The sequence below is a fragment of the Brassica napus genome, chromosome A1, assembly GCF_020379485.1.
Source record: "Brassica napus cultivar Da-Ae chromosome A1, Da-Ae, whole genome shotgun sequence".
Taxonomy (NCBI): Eukaryota; Viridiplantae; Streptophyta; class Magnoliopsida; order Brassicales; family Brassicaceae; genus Brassica; species Brassica napus.
The window spans coordinates 9,861,398-9,879,111 of record NC_063434.1 but is presented as its reverse complement, the minus strand read 5'-3'; the positions used below and the strand labels follow the sequence as shown (position 1 = coordinate 9,879,111).

The 17,714-nt window shown below is 32.1% G+C and overlaps 3 protein-coding genes and 1 long non-coding RNA gene across 5 annotated transcripts; 1 reads left to right on the top strand and 3 right to left on the bottom strand.

Moving 5' to 3' along the window:
• Positions 1–14: 14 nt before the first annotated feature.
• LOC106402373 (outer mitochondrial transmembrane helix translocase) lies at positions 15–2,058 on the bottom strand. 2 transcript variants are annotated; one of them, XM_013843188.3, is made up of 6 exons: positions 1,908–2,058; positions 1,604–1,824; positions 1,189–1,489; positions 922–1,080; positions 512–807; positions 15–430 (listed from the first exon to the last, which is right to left on the bottom strand). In XM_013843188.3, the coding sequence occupies exons 2-6, from the start codon at positions 1,802–1,804 to the stop codon at positions 209–211; spliced, it is 1,179 nt and encodes a 392-aa protein (XP_013698642.1). In that variant the 5' UTR covers positions 1,805–1,824; positions 1,908–2,058; the 3' UTR covers positions 15–208. The 2 variants fall into 2 exon arrangements, with proteins under 2 accessions (XP_013698642.1, XP_013698572.1); XM_013843118.3 differs by having other exon boundaries at positions 1,604–1,808; positions 1,908–2,035.
• Positions 2,059–2,255: 197 nt separating this feature from the next.
• On the top strand, positions 2,256–3,237 carry LOC106402676 (heat shock protein 21, chloroplastic-like). Its single transcript, XM_013843489.3, has 2 exons — positions 2,256–2,596; positions 2,689–3,237. The coding sequence occupies exons 1-2, from the start codon at positions 2,362–2,364 to the stop codon at positions 3,126–3,128; spliced, it is 675 nt and encodes a 224-aa protein (XP_013698943.2). The 5' UTR covers positions 2,256–2,361; the 3' UTR covers positions 3,129–3,237.
• Positions 3,238–5,720: 2,483 nt separating this feature from the next.
• On the bottom strand, positions 5,721–6,699 carry LOC106372590. Its single transcript, XR_001274759.3, has 2 exons — positions 6,096–6,699; positions 5,721–6,019 (listed from the first exon to the last, which is right to left on the bottom strand). It is a non-coding gene; the product is annotated as an uncharacterized LOC106372590 (long non-coding RNA).
• An 8,239-nt stretch (positions 6,700–14,938) lies between these two features.
• LOC106356003 (flavone 3'-O-methyltransferase 1) lies at positions 14,939–17,263 on the bottom strand. Its single transcript, XM_013795859.3, is given in 5 exon segments — positions 14,939–15,195; positions 15,197–15,400; positions 15,498–15,562; positions 15,662–15,972; positions 16,218–17,263. Coding segments are annotated over 5 exon segments (1,113 nt in total). The 5' UTR covers positions 16,649–17,263; the 3' UTR covers positions 14,939–15,093.
• Positions 17,264–17,714: the final 451 nt, after the last annotated feature.

The following is a 17,714-nucleotide window of genomic DNA, read 5'->3' as shown; positions in this document are numbered from 1 at the left end:
ACTATCACCAGAAGTGAAGAAAGAGATGACGCATTGGTCAATCTTTAGTAACACATATAAAGATGAAAGCCTCTTAGTAAAATGCCAGAAGCAAAAGTAAATCATCCTATAACAAAATTATTACAAAACAGAGTTATATTATGGAAAGATATTAAACTTTCCCACTTGAAAACCAGAACGTTTACGAAAAAAATGATCCGGAGTTTCATCAGTTATCTTCTTCGGGATCCCGGTGCCGTGAGTCCTGAGAACCTGCCTGAAGGTTAATGAACTGAGACACCAGTAGCTTCGAGATTCCACTTATAGCTGCTTCCACCTCATCTGGCTCCCTTGACCCTCTCAACCCACAGTACTCCCCAGCTGCAACTTGCGTCTTCTTTGACGTAGCAAGAACTTTCTCCAAATCCAACTGTGACAATGGCCTAGCAGCCTGAACAAAGAAAACGATAGCAACTCACAATATCAATACTAGTGGATGGAACAGCATTGAACATTTTCTTGTGAAACTTACAGGACACGGTCTTCCTTTTCTCTCTTCTTCTAGGATTTCTCTGATAGGGAAGTAAGCTGCTTTCTTGCAGAGCTCAAAGATGTCTGATCCGGTGTAGCCTTCGCATAAACGAGCTACGTGGTCATAGTCAATATCCGGCTCCACCCTCTCTCCTTTCAGTGTCACTTTCAATATCTCAGCTCTCTCCTTACGATCAGGCATTCCAATCTCAAAGGCTTGAGGAAGACGCCTCAATATTGCTTCATCGAGCTCTGATGGTCTGTTCGTTGCAGCAAGTACCATTACCCTCGCATTCGCTACGAACCAACCATTACAGTAATTAAAAAAAAACAAATATCCATGAATCAAATGATCTACACTGCACTGGTCTGCATGTTAAAGTGAGCTGAAAGGTGAAGGATTAAACTTACGATCAGTAGAAAACCCATCCCATAAAGCCATAAACTCAGTCTTCATGTTAGCCATGGCCTCATGATCTGTTGAACGGCGCTGGCCAAGGAAGCTGTCCACCTCATCGATAAAAATGATAGCAGGTTGGAGTTTGTACGCCAAGCTAAATACAGCAGAAACTGAAAGAACAAAACAGAACAGAACAGAGAAGCTCATTTATCAGAAGAAACATCGTTAAACAGACCAAAGATAAGCCTACTCAAAGTGAACTACTTTGGTGCACTTACCAAGCTTCTGAGCATCACCAAACCATTTGCTCATCAGATTAGAAACCCTAACGTTAATGAAAACAGCTCCTGACTCTTTAGCAATAGCCTTAGCAAGCATCGTCTTCCCAGTACCAGGAGGCCCATAGAGCAAGACTCCCTTTTGAGGACCAAGCAGCTTCCCATACGCAAAAAGCTCAGGCCTTTTCAACGGCAAAATCACAAGCTCGTACAAAGCCTCCTTGATAGTCTCCAACCCTCCAATAGAACCAAACTCCACATCGATATGGTCTGGATTAATCACATCACATGCTATCACATCCTGTTTCACAAAACAAAGAAACAAGTTAGCAACTTTCTCACTAAACACACAGCAATTAGAACCCCCATACATATCAAAGTTGCTTCAATTCATGTAAGATTGAAACCAAGTTACCTCGTATGGAGTGGTGTGGATAAGAGGACGACCCAAACGCTTGGAGATCTCTTTCTTATGCTCGAGAGCTTTCTTAGACGCCTCGCGATTAGGGTCGAGGTGTCTGAGCCCGGCAAACAGAACCAAGCAGCTGAAAGCAGCGCTCGCCGCGTAAAGTATGAGTTCTTGCAAGATCTTCGTCTCCGACGAGCCACCACCCATATCTCTTACAAATACACAACCTTTTATCAATAACAGAGGATCTTTAATAAAGTAATTAAAGAAACCCTTAAACAGCTCAGAGGTTAGGGTTCCGAAATGAAACCTAGGATATGTTTGCAGAACACGGGGAGACTCTTGCTATTCTTGTGGACGACGACAGAGAGTGGTGGTGGTTCTCGAAACTATGCTTGAGGATCGGGGAGAATGAAAAGTTAAATTACCGTAATAGCCCTCAGTTGCACCGTCGTTTATTCGTACACTAAAAGGCCCTTATTGGGCCCTACATGGGCCGTATTGGCTCACAAGTGAAAACAAAGATGGTTCCGGAGAAGATGAGAAAACGCGAGGCAGAGACGAGAAAGTTCGTATCACGTCTTCAACCTTCAAGATCTCTCCTTTTGTCACCTTTATAATCTTCACATCCTAATCTCACCTCTATATATACACTATGCTCACTCGATCTATGAACATCAAGAAACATAAAACTAGAATCTGCGTGATCTTCTTCCAGTGATAACTTTTTGGCACGCTTTATCATCTCTATACACTTTGAGTAGATGGCTTCCACACTCTCATTCACGTCGTCTCTCCGTTCACCTCTCGCTTTTCCTCCATCATCCAAACCTACTTCATCTTTCTCTGTCTCGTTTCCACGGAAGATCCCTTGTAAGATCAGAGCTCAAGACCAGAGATCAGACTCCCTTGATGTTGTTCACCAAGGACAAAAAGGGAACCAAGGGTCCAGTGTTGAGAAAAAACCTCAACGCTTAGCCATGGACGTTTCTCCTTTCGGTAAGTTTAACTAAACGAGCGTTAGCTTGCGTAACACTCTTCCACTCTGTTTTTTACTGTAACCAATTATCTGTTTTTATCTTTAACGTCAGGGTTGTTGGATCCGCTCTCGCCTATGAGGACAATGCGTCAAATGCTGGACACGATGGACAGGATGTTCGACGACGCTGCTATGATCGTCCCGGGAAGAAGCAGAGCAGGAGGAAGTGGAGTTTCCGAGATCCGTGCGCCTTGGGACATGAAAGAAGAAGAGCACGAGATCAAGATGCGTTTCGACATGCCTGGTCTATCCAAAGAAGACGTCAAAGTCTCTGTCGAAGACAACGTTCTTGTGATCAAGGGAGAACAGAAGAAGGAAGACGAGAATGATTCGTGGTCCGGAAGAAGCTTTAGCTCTTACGGTACACGGCTTCAGCTCCCTGATAACTGCGAAAAGGACAAGATCAAAGCTGAGCTCAAGAATGGAGTCCTGTTTATCACCATTCCTAAAACCAAAGTGGAACGCAAAGTCGTTGATGTCCAGATTCAGTGAGAATCGAGTAACGGTTTCCTCTGTTTTCTTGTTCTGGAGCTGTTTGTTGTACATATTAAGCCTACGTTTCGCTACCTATGTAACAAAAAACAGGAGATCTTGTGTGTGAAGAAAAAAGGTTTTACTGAGGTTCTGTGAAAATATTCGTTTCCCAAAACTAGATTTACAACAACAGTTCAGATACTCGGCCCATTTTTCTTTTGGGCCAGAGCCGAAGAGCAAAATGGATTAGTCCCCTTTATATGTGACCCATGCGTCTCCGTTCGAGTGTCGCAATATTTGCTTAATGATCGAGAAAACGGCCATTTCAATTTATATCTAACTTACGTCAGCATGCAAAAATATAACTAAATTTTTGAAAATTTTTTTGGTACAAATGTTAAAATTTATACCAAGATTTTTTTGTTTTACAAGAGTTGTGGACCTTGTGGTAAACCACTTATTACAATTTACAAGATAGAAACTAGATACAGAAATGAACCACTTATTACAAGAGCTGCTCTTCTCTGTAAATTTTCGAAAATTTCAAATAATATGTATTATTTTTAGCAAAATTATACACTAGTTGCCACATCCACGTCTTCTAATTTGTTAATGTAAATGTTAGAGCATCATTAGTGGTAGAAGTTCTTCCCATAGTACCTAATCAATAAAAAAAACTAGTATAATATTATTTATAATTAAATTTCAAAACTAAATGAAGTTTACCCAATAGAAAGAAGATAAAATAGAAGTCGAGTCTCTTCAGATTTTTTTTAGTCTCTTCAAGCAGAAACGTTTTTCATTCTCTCTTCCTTGTTCATTTATTTTCATTAATTTAATGATTAGTAACCATCTGAGAATTCATCGCTGCACATGGCCTTATGTCACAATGATGTTACATGTACAATTGTTTTCTGAAAAATAAAAAAAATATCGTTTTATAAAAATATCTTTTCAGAAAATATAAAACAATTTTTTATATTTAGTAAAATTAACAAAAATTAATTAAATAATAATTTTTAATTTAATATGAGAAATATATTTGTAAATATTATATAATAAATTTACATCATAAATTCTTTAAATAAAATGTTCGGGTACATGTTGGATTCGTATCAAATTTTTTGAATTTCAGTTCTATTTAATAACATTTTCTAGAATCCATACTGGTATTTTTGTAAGAATGGATGGGAGAATATAACACATCGGGGTTTGGTTGGTTTTGTATCACATACTAGAATGTTCGGATCGGTTTTGTATCACATATTAGAACCCATAAAATAATCGTATATTGTTTGTATTTGTGTTATATTGGATCGGTTCGGATAATCTGATGTAAAATCTAAAATTTAAAACAAAATCATAAGAAATCCCCTATATATTAATAGATAAACATTTAAAAAGTTATAACTCTTAGTTTGTACTAATTAAAAAAGTACACTGCTGAAATGTCATGTAATTAGAATGCTAATTTTGATAGCGTGGTGGCCTGGAAATCAATTGAAAATTTTGTTAGTCCAAAATTAAATTTCTATGGAATTTTATATTATATAGTATATCCATTATGGACCATTTATTTATCAAATTGAAATTATTATATATTCTTTCCTTAAATAAAAGCTACGGAATTGCCTAACATGATTAAGATATATATGGCAATTAATAATTTTAAATAATAAAGATTTGCTAACAATTAGTATACTTTCTATCATTTTTGTTTAATTACTTATTATTAAAATAAATTACACTATTACATTAATCATATAATAATAATTTAGATTTTTTTTGTATATGTTATATTTTGAATTTTTCAAAACGAGTATAAACTAAAACTGTTAAAAGTCTCACATTAACTTTTGTGATCAAGGTTTAAATTTTGAGCAAATTAGCTCAATACCCTAAAAAGAGTGGGATACCATTGAATTGGGGGAAAATGGTAGTATTGGGGGGAAAAAAATTGAAGGGAAATAGGGTATAGAATGCAAATAGGTGAGAAGTTGTGTGTAGGGAGTACAAATACTCTTAAATTTTTTCCTATAATAAGATACAATGATTATAAAATCATATGAATAAGTAATTTTATTTGTTTATGTTAATATTATATATATATATTATTTCTTTTAAATTAAACTATACATCATATGAAAAATACATACTTATATTTTGATATCTGCATTGAACATATATTGAAAATTTAATATTTTAATTTTGAAATCTTCGTTGTCTTTTTAATGAAACAAATTTTTGAAGAACAAATTTAATATCGAAGTGTATACATGTACAAGATGTATCTCAATGTATAATCTTTTTCTTGATGAGCATTTTTGTATATTTTAAAAAACATGTCCACCTTACACAATATATCCATTATAGTGTACATGTGTATACTATCATCAAAGTGTACATATGTGCACTATGTATCCAAATATACACTAATGTTCAATATTTCGCATCTACACTATTTTATTTGTACATGGAACACAAACTAAGTGATATGTCATGATTTTAATGAGTACATTTGTTTTTAGTTCATTTAAGTAATTTTAGGACTCATTTAGAGGTATTTAGTGTGTATTTGTTCATTTACATTTGATAGGGTCTGACAAAAAGTAGTTGGAAACTAGAGGCAAAATCAATAGGACGTTTCTGTAAAACAAAAAGTTTAGAGCCAAAACAAAATTATACAAAAACCGAAGGACTAAATGTGCAAGAAAGTCAAAGTTAGCCATTGTTGCTCGAGATTTATTTTGCGCCCATGGACTGCCGGTCGGAGAAGAACCAGTGACGACGAGGTAAGACTTGAGACAAAGATGACATAAACGTTGTCAGTGAAGCTTGATCCTTGACCTCCGGCGTAGAAGATAATGTCACCGGTAGTTGTTCGTTGGATTCCCCCACCACTGGTGGCTCTGCAAGTAAACATAGATTTGGTTTTCTTCTTTCCTACAAAAACACAAATAAAACAAAAGAATCCAAAGCACTTACCATAGACACAGTTTCTTTCTCCGGACGTTTACGTGTCATCATCTTCTCCACTACGTCTGTCAGTCCAAAATTTTGTTTAATTGAAAGTTAGAATTTTCCCATATTTCTTTTTGTTTCTCCTCTAAATAATAATAATAAAAAATTGGTTGTATGGTGGATAACACAAGTTATTTCAGATAAGTGCGTGAAAAATTAAATTTAGTTGACTTTTATTTTATATCTATTTTCTATAATTAATTCATAATTCAAAAATATAACCGAACAAAAAGGTAAATCTTAACTATAAAGTATCTAATTTCACTTTTTCTTATGCAGTTAGGCAATTGATTTAAAAAAACTATCCTAGTAGAATAACAAGAAAACAACTATCTACAACTGAATTTCTTTCTTTATAACCAACAAATCATGTACTTATTGTTCACAAATTCAAACAATATCTCTAAATCTATTCGAAAGTATCAAAAGTTACATAATTAAAACAATTTGGACTTTGCTTTGAATTCTCCTGAAGCATAAATTTGGTGTACATATATTCGATACTTGATCATACAATGTTGAAACTTTTAAATTCATATTACAAATTCGTAAATGTCTAATTTAATTTCAAAGCATGGTAAAATGTACATGTCAATATTGGTAAACAAGTGTACATGTAGATATATTCATTATTGAGCTACTTGTAATATTTCAAAGTGTAATGCATCTGTAAATGCTTTTTACATTTGTAAAGTCACATTTGTAATCTTTTTGAAATATGTCTACCTTACAGAGTTTCATGTGGACAACAATATCATAGGGTATACATGTACAAGATGTATCTGAATGTATAATCTTTTTCTTGATGAGCATTTTTGTATATTTTTAAAAACATGTCCACCTTACACAATGTATCCATTATAGTGTACATGTGTATACTATCATCAAAGTGTACATGTGTGCACTATGTATCCAAATGTACACTAATGTTCAATATTTCGTATCTACACCATTTTATTTGTACATGGTACACAAACTAAGTGATATGTCATGATTTTAATGAGTACATTTGTTTTTAGTTCATTTAAGTAATTTTAGGACTCATTTAGAGGTATTTAGTGTGTATTTGTTCATTTACATTTGATAGGGTCTGACAAAAGGTAGTTGGAAACTAGAGGCAAAATCAATAGGACGTTTCTATAAAACAAAAAGTTTAGAGCCAAAACAAAATTATACAAAAACCGAAGGACTAAATGTGCAAGAAAGTCAAAGTTAGACATTGTTGCTCGAGATTTATTTTGTGCCCATGGACTGCCGGTCGGAGATGAACCAGTGACGACAAGGTAAGACTTGAGACAAAGATGATATAAACGTTGTCAGTGAAGCTTGATCCGACCTCCGGGGTAGAAGATAATGTCCAACCACTGGTGGCTCTCCAAGTAAACATAGATTTGGTTTTCTTCTTTCCTACAAAAACACAAATAAAACAAAAAAATCCAAAGCACTTACCGTTTACGTCTCATCATCTTCTCCACTATGTCTGTCACTCCAAAATTTTGTTCCTAAAATATCTATATTCTAGTTTTTTCACACATTTTAATAAAACACATTAAATTTACATATTTTTTGTGTTTATCTTCTTTCCACAATTTTAAGCCAATAAAAAATCAATTAGTGCAATTAAGATTTTTGAAGTTTGCAATTAGTTAATAAAACATGCATTGAAAATGTAAAAAATGAATCTTTTAGAAACAAAATTTTTCTCTAAAATATGTATCTTTAAGGAACAGATGGAGTAATGATAAAAAAAATTGGTTGTGTGGTGGATAACACAAGTTATTTCAGATAAGTGCGTGGAAAATTAAATTTAGTTGACTTTTATTTTAGAGCAAATTAGCTCAATACACTGAAAAGAGTGGGATACCATTGAATTGGGGGAAAATGGTAGTGATGGGGGGAAAAAAATTGAAGGGAAATAAGGTATAGAATGCAAATAGGTGGGAAGTTGTGTGTAGTGAGTACAAATACTCTTTATTTTATATCTATTTTCTATAATTAATTCATAATTCAAAAATATAACCGAACAAAAAGGTAAATCTTAACTATAAGTATCTAATTTCACTTTTTCTTATGCATTTAGGCAAATTGATTTAAAAAAACTATCCTAGTAGAATAAAGTGTCTTAGCCATAGAGTGAAAATAACTCAAGATTTAAATCAGTGAATTATAACGATTCTATCAGTCCATCCTCCTAATCCACATGAATATGTCCAATCATTTAACACTGTCTTCTTTGTAGTATGATATGAACATTTATCTTTTACCTCTTTTTTTTGGGTCAAATCTTTTACTTTTTCTTTTGATCAATAACATTTATCTTTTACTATTTTTCCTTTTTTTCCGAAGTAAAGCAAGGCTAGAAGAAAGAAATAAAGAGAGAGTCGTTGACCAAAAAAAAAAGAGAGAGTCAGAATTTTACAAGAAAAAAAAACAAGATTTGTATACACTTATTTTTTTTTATGTTCTTCAAAGAAAAACAAATAAAGAAGAAACTGATGAAGAAAAACACGAAAACTGTAATACGGGAAGATAATGAAACCCTAATCTACATTAATTAATTGAATCAAAGCTGCGATATCATGACTGAATTTGGTGGAAAATTTCGAAATCTAATGGGGTCTCTCTGTTTTATTCAACAGTCACTAAACTCATATATTCAAAATTTATAGCTTATCTACTAAAATTTTTACTTATAAAATAAACTTTACCTTATATACATTAATTTTAAAATAGTCGTAATCTATCAAATCTCATAACATCTACTGTTTTTAGTTTTGATATATATGATCAATAGTTATTTGTTTATTTATCTCCTGGACTTCACCTGAGACTGATACTCAGTGATGTGCCTAGTACGGAAAATATGAAACATTCGCTTAAGTAAAAAAAAAATTAAAAGATTTACATGGCATAATTACACATAAATTATTGTACATGGTTGGTTTATCTGAAAATAAAACTTCTTTGAGAAGCATTTTTACTTGAACCTAGCTATATCAGCTGATCATTTTTTATAATTAAAATTTTATTTTCAAAGTCAATTAATTACAATTATATTCACATTTTATAAAACTTTGGATCTAACTGGTGATTATTATAGGAAAATTAGGAATAAGTAGAAAAAAAACAGAGGAATAAAATTATATGAATGAAATGAAAGATTATTTTTTTATCAATTTTGATGAAGAAAAAAATTGTTTCACATTCCTCTAGAATGAAAAGAATGAAAAGAAAAAAATATTCTTTTTAAATGGTAAAAAGAATTAGGAATAGTAAAGAATGCATTATTCTCTTTCATTCTTTGGTCACCAGTTAGACCCTTTGATTTTTTTCTACTTTGTATGACTGTATCTCTAAATTTATACACAGTCATTTATTTTCTTACCATATTTTACTTTTTATCTAGGGCCCCTTTTATCTATTTCGATTTTCTTATTTATTCATCAAAGCTTTCTTTACAACTATATATAAAATTAGTTTATATTGAAACTATTTTGTATGTACAGGTTTATATTTACACGTCATTACGTCAAATATAAAAATAAACATGTATTTTAATATCTTATATTAATTTAAAAAAATATTATTTATGTTATTTATTATAAACAATTTAATTAAATATTATTCTATAAATTGTATTTTGCATAGAGCGTCAATATATTTTAACATGATCATGACTATAAAGTAGATAAAATAGGATATAATTTATTTATTTTCATTTTTGAACGATAACTTAAAATACATTAAGTATTGTTTAAATATTTTTACACAGATTTATTAAATTTTTTAAAATATAATATATAAATATATATTATATTTAAAATGAAAATATACTATGATTAAAGTAGTTACAAAGATTTTATATTATTAACTTTAAAGAAATACATGTTAATTTTTATACATGTATTATATAATTTGATAATGTTAACCCATCTTACCAACATATTAGATTTTATTTTTGAACATAAATATTTTGTAATTACGAAAATAAAATATATAATTATATAAATTTAATACAATTTTATTATATTTAGCTCAATATAATAATTTTGTTTTAATATGATTGATTATGATTATATAATAAATAAAATATTATATATTTTTTTATTTTTAATTTTATATAACTGAATATATTAATGTATAATAATATTTTAAACTAATTTTGAAATTAGCGAAAATATTTAAATATAATTTCGAAATGAAGATCTTGTAAAAATCTTTTTAAACAGATTTGTTAGAATTTTAAAATAAATATATTTATATTTAAAATGAAAAGATATCAAAAGATGTTATGATTAAAATATTTTAAAAATTCTATTTATTATTAGTCTGAACTAAAATGTAATATGAATTTCTATGAATAGGTCCATTAGGTCTATTTTTAAAAAAATCACACATGAATCAAGGTTGTGACTTCTGGTTTAATATAACTGAATATATTAATGTATAATAATATTTTAAACTAATTTAGAAATTAGCAAAAATATTTAAATATAATTTCGAAAATGAAGACCTTGTAAAAATCTTTTTAAACAGATTTATTAGAATTTTAAAATAAATATATTTATATTTAAAATGAAAAGATATCAAAAGATATTATGATTAAAATATTTTAAAAATTCTATTTATTATTAGTCTTAACTAAAATGTAATATGAATTTATATGAATAAGTCCATTAGGTCTGTTTTTTAAAAAAATCACACATGAATCAAGGTTGTGACTTATGTTTTAATATATAAGATGTATGTGTTGATAAGTGATTAGACTTTTAAAAATAAAATAAAGCTTAATTACATAATTAAATTAAATATAAATATTTTTTTTAGATATATAAAGGAATGTGGATGTTCTAAGCAATAATTAATTAGGTCTAACGAAGAATTTTCCACTTAAAGAATCAAATAACGCAACGGCATTTTGTTCTAGTCTTATACGACAACATAAGTCAAAAGTGCTATCTGGATAATTTCTGGAGCAATTATTAGAGCATCAATACCAATCAGACTCTTAAAACTGAGTTTTTAATCATTATTAAATTTATATTTGAGAATAATTTAATCATGTAGTATAATTCAGTCCATCTAATTAACTCAATAATCTCCTTGTAGTCAAAACGACATTATTGAGGCTGTTGTCTGGTGTGAATGAGTTTTGCTCATACTTTTAGGTTCTTCGTGACCGTTAAGCGAAGCCTAGAGACTTAGAGAGTCTCTCAAAACACAAACATAGAACACGAGCACGACTTCAATCCTAATAACAGGCAAACATCTTTTTAATTAGAAGATTATCCGGATTTTTAACACCCGGCTAATCTTGATGATGTAGCCATCGACTAATTATAATCCATTCACCACGTTTTCTAATAGTTTAAATATATAATACGATAAACTGGTTAAAATGAAATATATATGTAAAGCGTTGCTAAGTTTAGGTACTCTGAATTCCCGATTGCTTTCAGTAGGTTGTATATTTTTAGTTAGCGTTCTAGGCTTCTAGCCCGCATTGCACGTAGAGGTACGTACTGCAGAATTATTTGTATGATAAAGAATTTTCTTTACAAGAAACTAATAAAGAGTCAAAGACAAATACGATGCTAGTTAATATTAGTGAGAAAATGAAGGTTAGGAGAAGGCGAAAACTCGATAGCTATGTTGGAATTAGAATTCAGTCTTTTGACATTCTTTCAATATACTTAGGCTTGATGCCGTGATATAAGATGGTAAGACGACTAAGAACAGTTCTAGACGTAACTATTGTAATTCGTTCGAACATTGGAAATTTACCAAAACAAAAAGATAAATAATTTACTATTTATTTCCACACTAGGTGACTGGCTCGCACCCTATGCGGGAGGTAAAATATAGTTTGATATTGGTTGAGTTATTCTGTGCTTCTTCACTGTTTGGAGAAAGTAGGAAACAAAGTTGATATGTTTGCTTCGTTTGAAATGGAAAAGAGAATCACATGTGCTTGTCTTCTTTGGAGGATCTACGAAGAGGTAAATCACTGCATCTTACTGTTTTTCCTTTTGGGTTTTGATTTGAGAATGTAAACCTGTGTCAGTTTTTTTCAATTTTGTGGACCAAAAATCTACCAAGTTTAGATTTTCATTTCGAGGGATTAAGATTGGATGGTCTTAATGATTCTACAACTTTGTTTATCTCATTTTTTTTTTGTGAAACAACTGAATTGCAGCTAAGACAGCAGAAGAAGTATGTCTTTGGACATCATTGTTTCAAGTTCTTGTCAATTTACATATGGATTTCTTGCGGTTATGGCCCTCTTAAAACGGGTATCAAAAGGTAACAGCATATCTCTTTTTACACTTTACTTTTCGCGAAACGCGTTAGAATCTTGTTCAATTTTCTACAAAGTTATATATAGGATGCCGCCTAAATAAGTAGATAAATTGAGTTTGTAAATTTTGCAGAGAGGTAGATGAAACTTTAAGGCCTGGTGTGTACGCTCTCGTAGACTCTTGCTCTGATAAGGATCGTCAATATCTCCATACAGTATTTGGTGGTAAGTACCCTTTTTTTTTAAAAAAATTATCTCATAAGGTTCTAATTCTTAGAAATATATATTTTCTGACTAATTGGTTCTCCCTTGGTCTTGTTTTGCTTCTCTGCAAAAGGTCCTTGTAGGAACTATCTAGCAGCTCTTAAACAAGAATCCGATTTGAATTTCAAGTATGAAGGAAAGGTTTAGAAAAATCAAAATGGGACAAGTGAGAGTTTAAAGCTAAAAGAAGATATGCGCAAAACTCATGGATGCAGTATCGCAGAGATAAAGAACAAGTTGTATAGCTTTTTTTTCCGGAAGCATCCTGTGGAAGCATAAAAGTATTCAAAAAAATAATAATTATAGTGTTTAGTTTTAGAAGTTACATATTTTATATTAAGACAAAGTCAAATCCTGTTGTATAAATGATGTAATTGTATATTTTAGGCGAATTATTATATTTATGTTTTATATTTTTGTAAAAAACAGTAACATATTAAAAGAACAAATGATAAGATGTAAGATGTCTGCCCTGAAGTAGTCTCTGGCGTAGTTGCTGAAGCAGACGTCGTAGTGAGTGGTGAAGACCATGTGGAGTCAAAATGCTGAGCTGGAGTCGTGTAGACTTGGAGAGCAAGAGAGTATCTTGGAGATATGGAAAGAAGAATAAACTTGAGGAGGAGCAAGTTTATGACTTAAAGAAAGAAGAATATGTGCATTTCAAGAAAAGGAAAGTTGCACTTATTGTTATGGAAGATGTCCATACATGTTGTCTTGGAGACTAGAGTTTCAGGAACGTGGAGAATAATATAAGATAGCTATGGGGTCGTCTGTATAGAGACAGAGACACAGAGGCTGATCTTATAGAAAGAGAGAGAAGCTTTAGAAGTGTTATGGGTCGTGCTGAAGCAATGGCTGAAGTACTCGACGGAAGAGAGACACAAGCAGGTAGCTTAGAAATCTTTCAGTAGCAGTTGTTAGGGTGTAACGGACTGTGTAAAGCTGATTAAACATAACTTGTAATTGAGTGTACAAAACGATTTCTAATAAAAATTAAGGGTTGCTTATAGTTGTTTGTCTCTTGAGTTATCTTCTACATTATTATTTATGTTTGCATCTTACACTTACAGCATTCTCTAATACCCCCCCCCCCCCCATCACACACACACACAGATATATACATATGAAACCTTGTTAAAGTTTTAAGAAACTTTTTAAATGAGTCGTCATTTCCATAAAGCCTGAGAAAGCTTTTCGGAAAGAATTCTTTTATATAATATTTTTGGAAATTTTCTCTTTTTTTTTGCTATTAGAAGATAAAATATTCTAACGTTACAAATAAATGCCTAAAATAACATGATATTATTCTTCTTCTTTTTTAAAAAAATTAAACCCAAACCTATTAAAGAAACAAACCTAACCCATGAGTAAAAAGTAGTCCACGACAGTTTTTTTCCGGATATTCATACAGACGGATCTGCAGCCGTGGTAAACAAAACAATATAACTTAGTTTCTGCAGCAGGAACCCACCCACAAAGTCGATATAATCTAAAACAGAAAATAGGCACGTTCATCTTAGCATGTAGTTAAATAATTTATTTACCAAATTTTAATACAAAAATAATCAAAATTGGCATCGCATTTGTATACATTTAGAAGATTTTACTGGCACAGTTAGAAGATATTTTGAATTATAAATAACAACTCGTTTTTTTTTTGAACAACAAATAACAACTCCTTTACTCAAACTATCATGGTATCGTTAGACACGCAATATGGAATTGATTACGTACGAAGCTTCAGTAAAGCTGAATGATACACGTCATGGTTCAACTCAAACCATGCATGGTTCAAACTTACCATTATATATAACCGACACCAGATGTAATAGATCATCTTCGTTTTTTTGTAACAAGGCTTAGATGTTATAGATCATCTCCAAAATCAAAATTAAAAATACATAATTAGATAAGGTAAAATATACAAAAATTCCATGTGCGGATTACGGGCCTTTGGGCAAACGGAAACCACGTGCGGATTACGGGTCACCTTTGAACCTCCTGTTAAAAAAAAAAAAAAAAATATATACAAAAATATTATGGTTTTTTCGGGAAATACAAGAGATATACAATTCTAATCAGGGATGCATACATTAATCTCAGATTTGTGGCCACTGTCATTTGCTTCTTTGAAAGATCTGCGATAAACAACGTGAAACTCGATTCCACTATCATTTTTTTTTTTTTTTTTTTTTTTTTTTTTTTTTTTCTTTATCAAAAAAAAAACATGGTATTGACTTATTATTATAACATATTGTACAACAAAAAAAAACTTCACGGTTCAGACTTCAGACCAAGCAAATTCAACAATAACAACGACAAGACAACGATTAACATAGATAAAAAAAAATAGAAAATAGAAAAGACAACCACACAACAGAAGCAGGAAGGTTGAAGTGATCAAGTTATCTTGTAGAATTCCATGATGTAAGTGCCAAAAACGCTGCAAATGACTTGGAAGCCTTTGAAACCAACTCTTCTTGCCAAAGACTCAAACTCCTAGCTCTTCGGTTCGCTCTCTGCCGCCGGCGGTGTGAGCCATCATGATACAGTCCAAGTGGACTACTTGTTTGGTCAAGAGGCTCGAGTCTGGTGCTATTGGAACTAAGCACTCCACAGCTATCACCTTTCCATCATCCGGAAGCGCTTCATAGCAGTTTTTCAATAATTTCAAGCAGTGTTCGTCGCTCCAGTCATGGCAAACCCACTAATAATATATTTTTATATTCAATATTAGTATATTTGTGGAAGTATAATTGAGTTATAACAATCACTGGGAATCTATAACGTCTTAATTTGCTAACCTTAAGGAATATGGCATCTCCTTTGGGAACACTAACAAACATATCTCCTTTAACATGTTCAATACCTGCATCGATAGTCAAACAAAAACCTTATTTATATGAACGTTCGTATAAACATATAATTCACTTCGAAAATTGTTGTGAAGCTTATAACAAAGATGTACCAACAAGAGACGGGGCATTCTCGATAACATGTGGGAGATCAAAATTGGTCCCTTTGATGGTTGGGTACTTGGAAACAACCATATGAAGAGAGGCTCCTATTCCACCTCCAACATCGACTACAGATGATAATCCTTCGAAGCCCTTGTAAGCCTCTAGAATCTGCTTCATCACAATGGTGGAGTGGTTTGACATTCCATTGTTAAACACATTTGCAAATCGCTGGTCTTTCCCATGATAAACGAAGGTTGGCATACCGTATCCCTTATCGAATGGGATCCCTCCTTCAAGGACTGCATCCTTCAAATGGTACCTGTTATGAACAAATGCAAATCAAAGCAAGAATACTTAGAGAGAAAACTTGATTGCATCAAATATCCATATTTATACGATCTCAAAACCCGATATTTTCCTTTTAGAAAAACTTCTTATATAGAGAAAATAGTTTTTTCTAATTTTAAAAGTGTTTTTTTTTATTGGTGCACTGAGATTAAGTCACTTATATTAAATTGAAATGGTTTTTATGATGTTAGTGTGTTATTAGGGTTTTGTACTTACCAACTCTCCATGAGGACCTTGTCTTGGTTCAAAAGACAGTGAGTGACAAGGGAGACACCGTCATCGTTATTAGTCAAGTATTTGCAGACAGTGTCAAGTCCGTAGAGACGCTCTACACCACCGTCAGGTAGTTTACGTACGGAGCAAGTCAGTATGGAGTGTGAGGCAAGCAACCGGAGGATCCGGTCCAGCATGACGTGTGCAGCAGGGTTCTTGGTTGGGAGATGAGATGCTAACTCTGAAGGAGACATCTGAGAACCGAAGAAGCAATCGTTCTTGGCCATGATCTCGAGCAAGTTGAGCTCAATGGCTGCTTTCAGAACCATGGGAAGCACGGACGCGCTGCCAAGCTGCATGGCATAAAGGCTAGCCTCCTCGTCGCTAGAAATTTTTGTCAGAGGAATCACCTGAGAGTTTGTCAATGATCCCATGATGTTCTAAGATGTATTTTTTTTCTTAAACTTTTTTAGGCTAATGTCTAAGCAAATATTTCTGATATTAGAACTGAAGGTAAGACTTGTTAGTCCTTTTATACTGGAAAAGGTGGGTATTGATATAAGGAAGTTAAAAGGAAGGAACCTCTAAACAACAAAATATATATTAAATTATTAATGCAATCGCCAAAAAAAGTTGAATTCAACCATTATGCATACTGTATATATACGTGTAAATTATTGTTTGTGCAAGCCGTAGTTGTAGAATTGAAAAGCCAACCAATCTTCTTCCAACTTAGATTCTAAAACGTTGTAGTCAATTTTGCAAAAAATAATAAACTAAAACTGTAATTTTGAAAATATAAAAGTTATGTAACCCACAAGAGATTTCTACTGGTGAACGTAATCAACTTATGTGATGTCAATCGTCAATACCATAATTCTATTGGAAGTTGGTGCTTCCTATCAAGACCGACACTAACTACATGTTACTGATGATATTCTCATTTTGTTGGAAACACACTAACGTATAACCCCTCTAGAATACGAAGTAGTAGATGATTAATATTTGTCGTATTAGTAGAATCTGAATTGCAGAACTTTATATTCAAAATGAAATAACGTAGTAAATCCACGTAAACTCATTTTAAAATTCCACATACATATATATATATATATATATAGAGAGAGAGAGAGAGAGAGAGAGAGAGAGAGAGAGAGAGAGAGAGAGAGAGAGAGAGAGAGAGAGAGAGAGAGAGAGAGAGAGAGAGAGAGAGAGAGAGAGAGAGAGAGAGAGAGAGTTGCAAAAGTGAAACTATATTCATCATCAAATAGAAACCAAATACGTTTACAATTATAACATTGAGAAGTCTTAAAATTGGTTTTACATAACATTCAAAATATATAAAAAATTAAAACCTATAAATGACTAGATAGCATGAACTGAGAAATAGACAATATATTATGAAGATAATAATATATTATACAAAGATATTGATAAACAAAATAAAATGACTATGTTATCTATGAGACCTAGAATGCAATTATTAAATTATGTGATAGT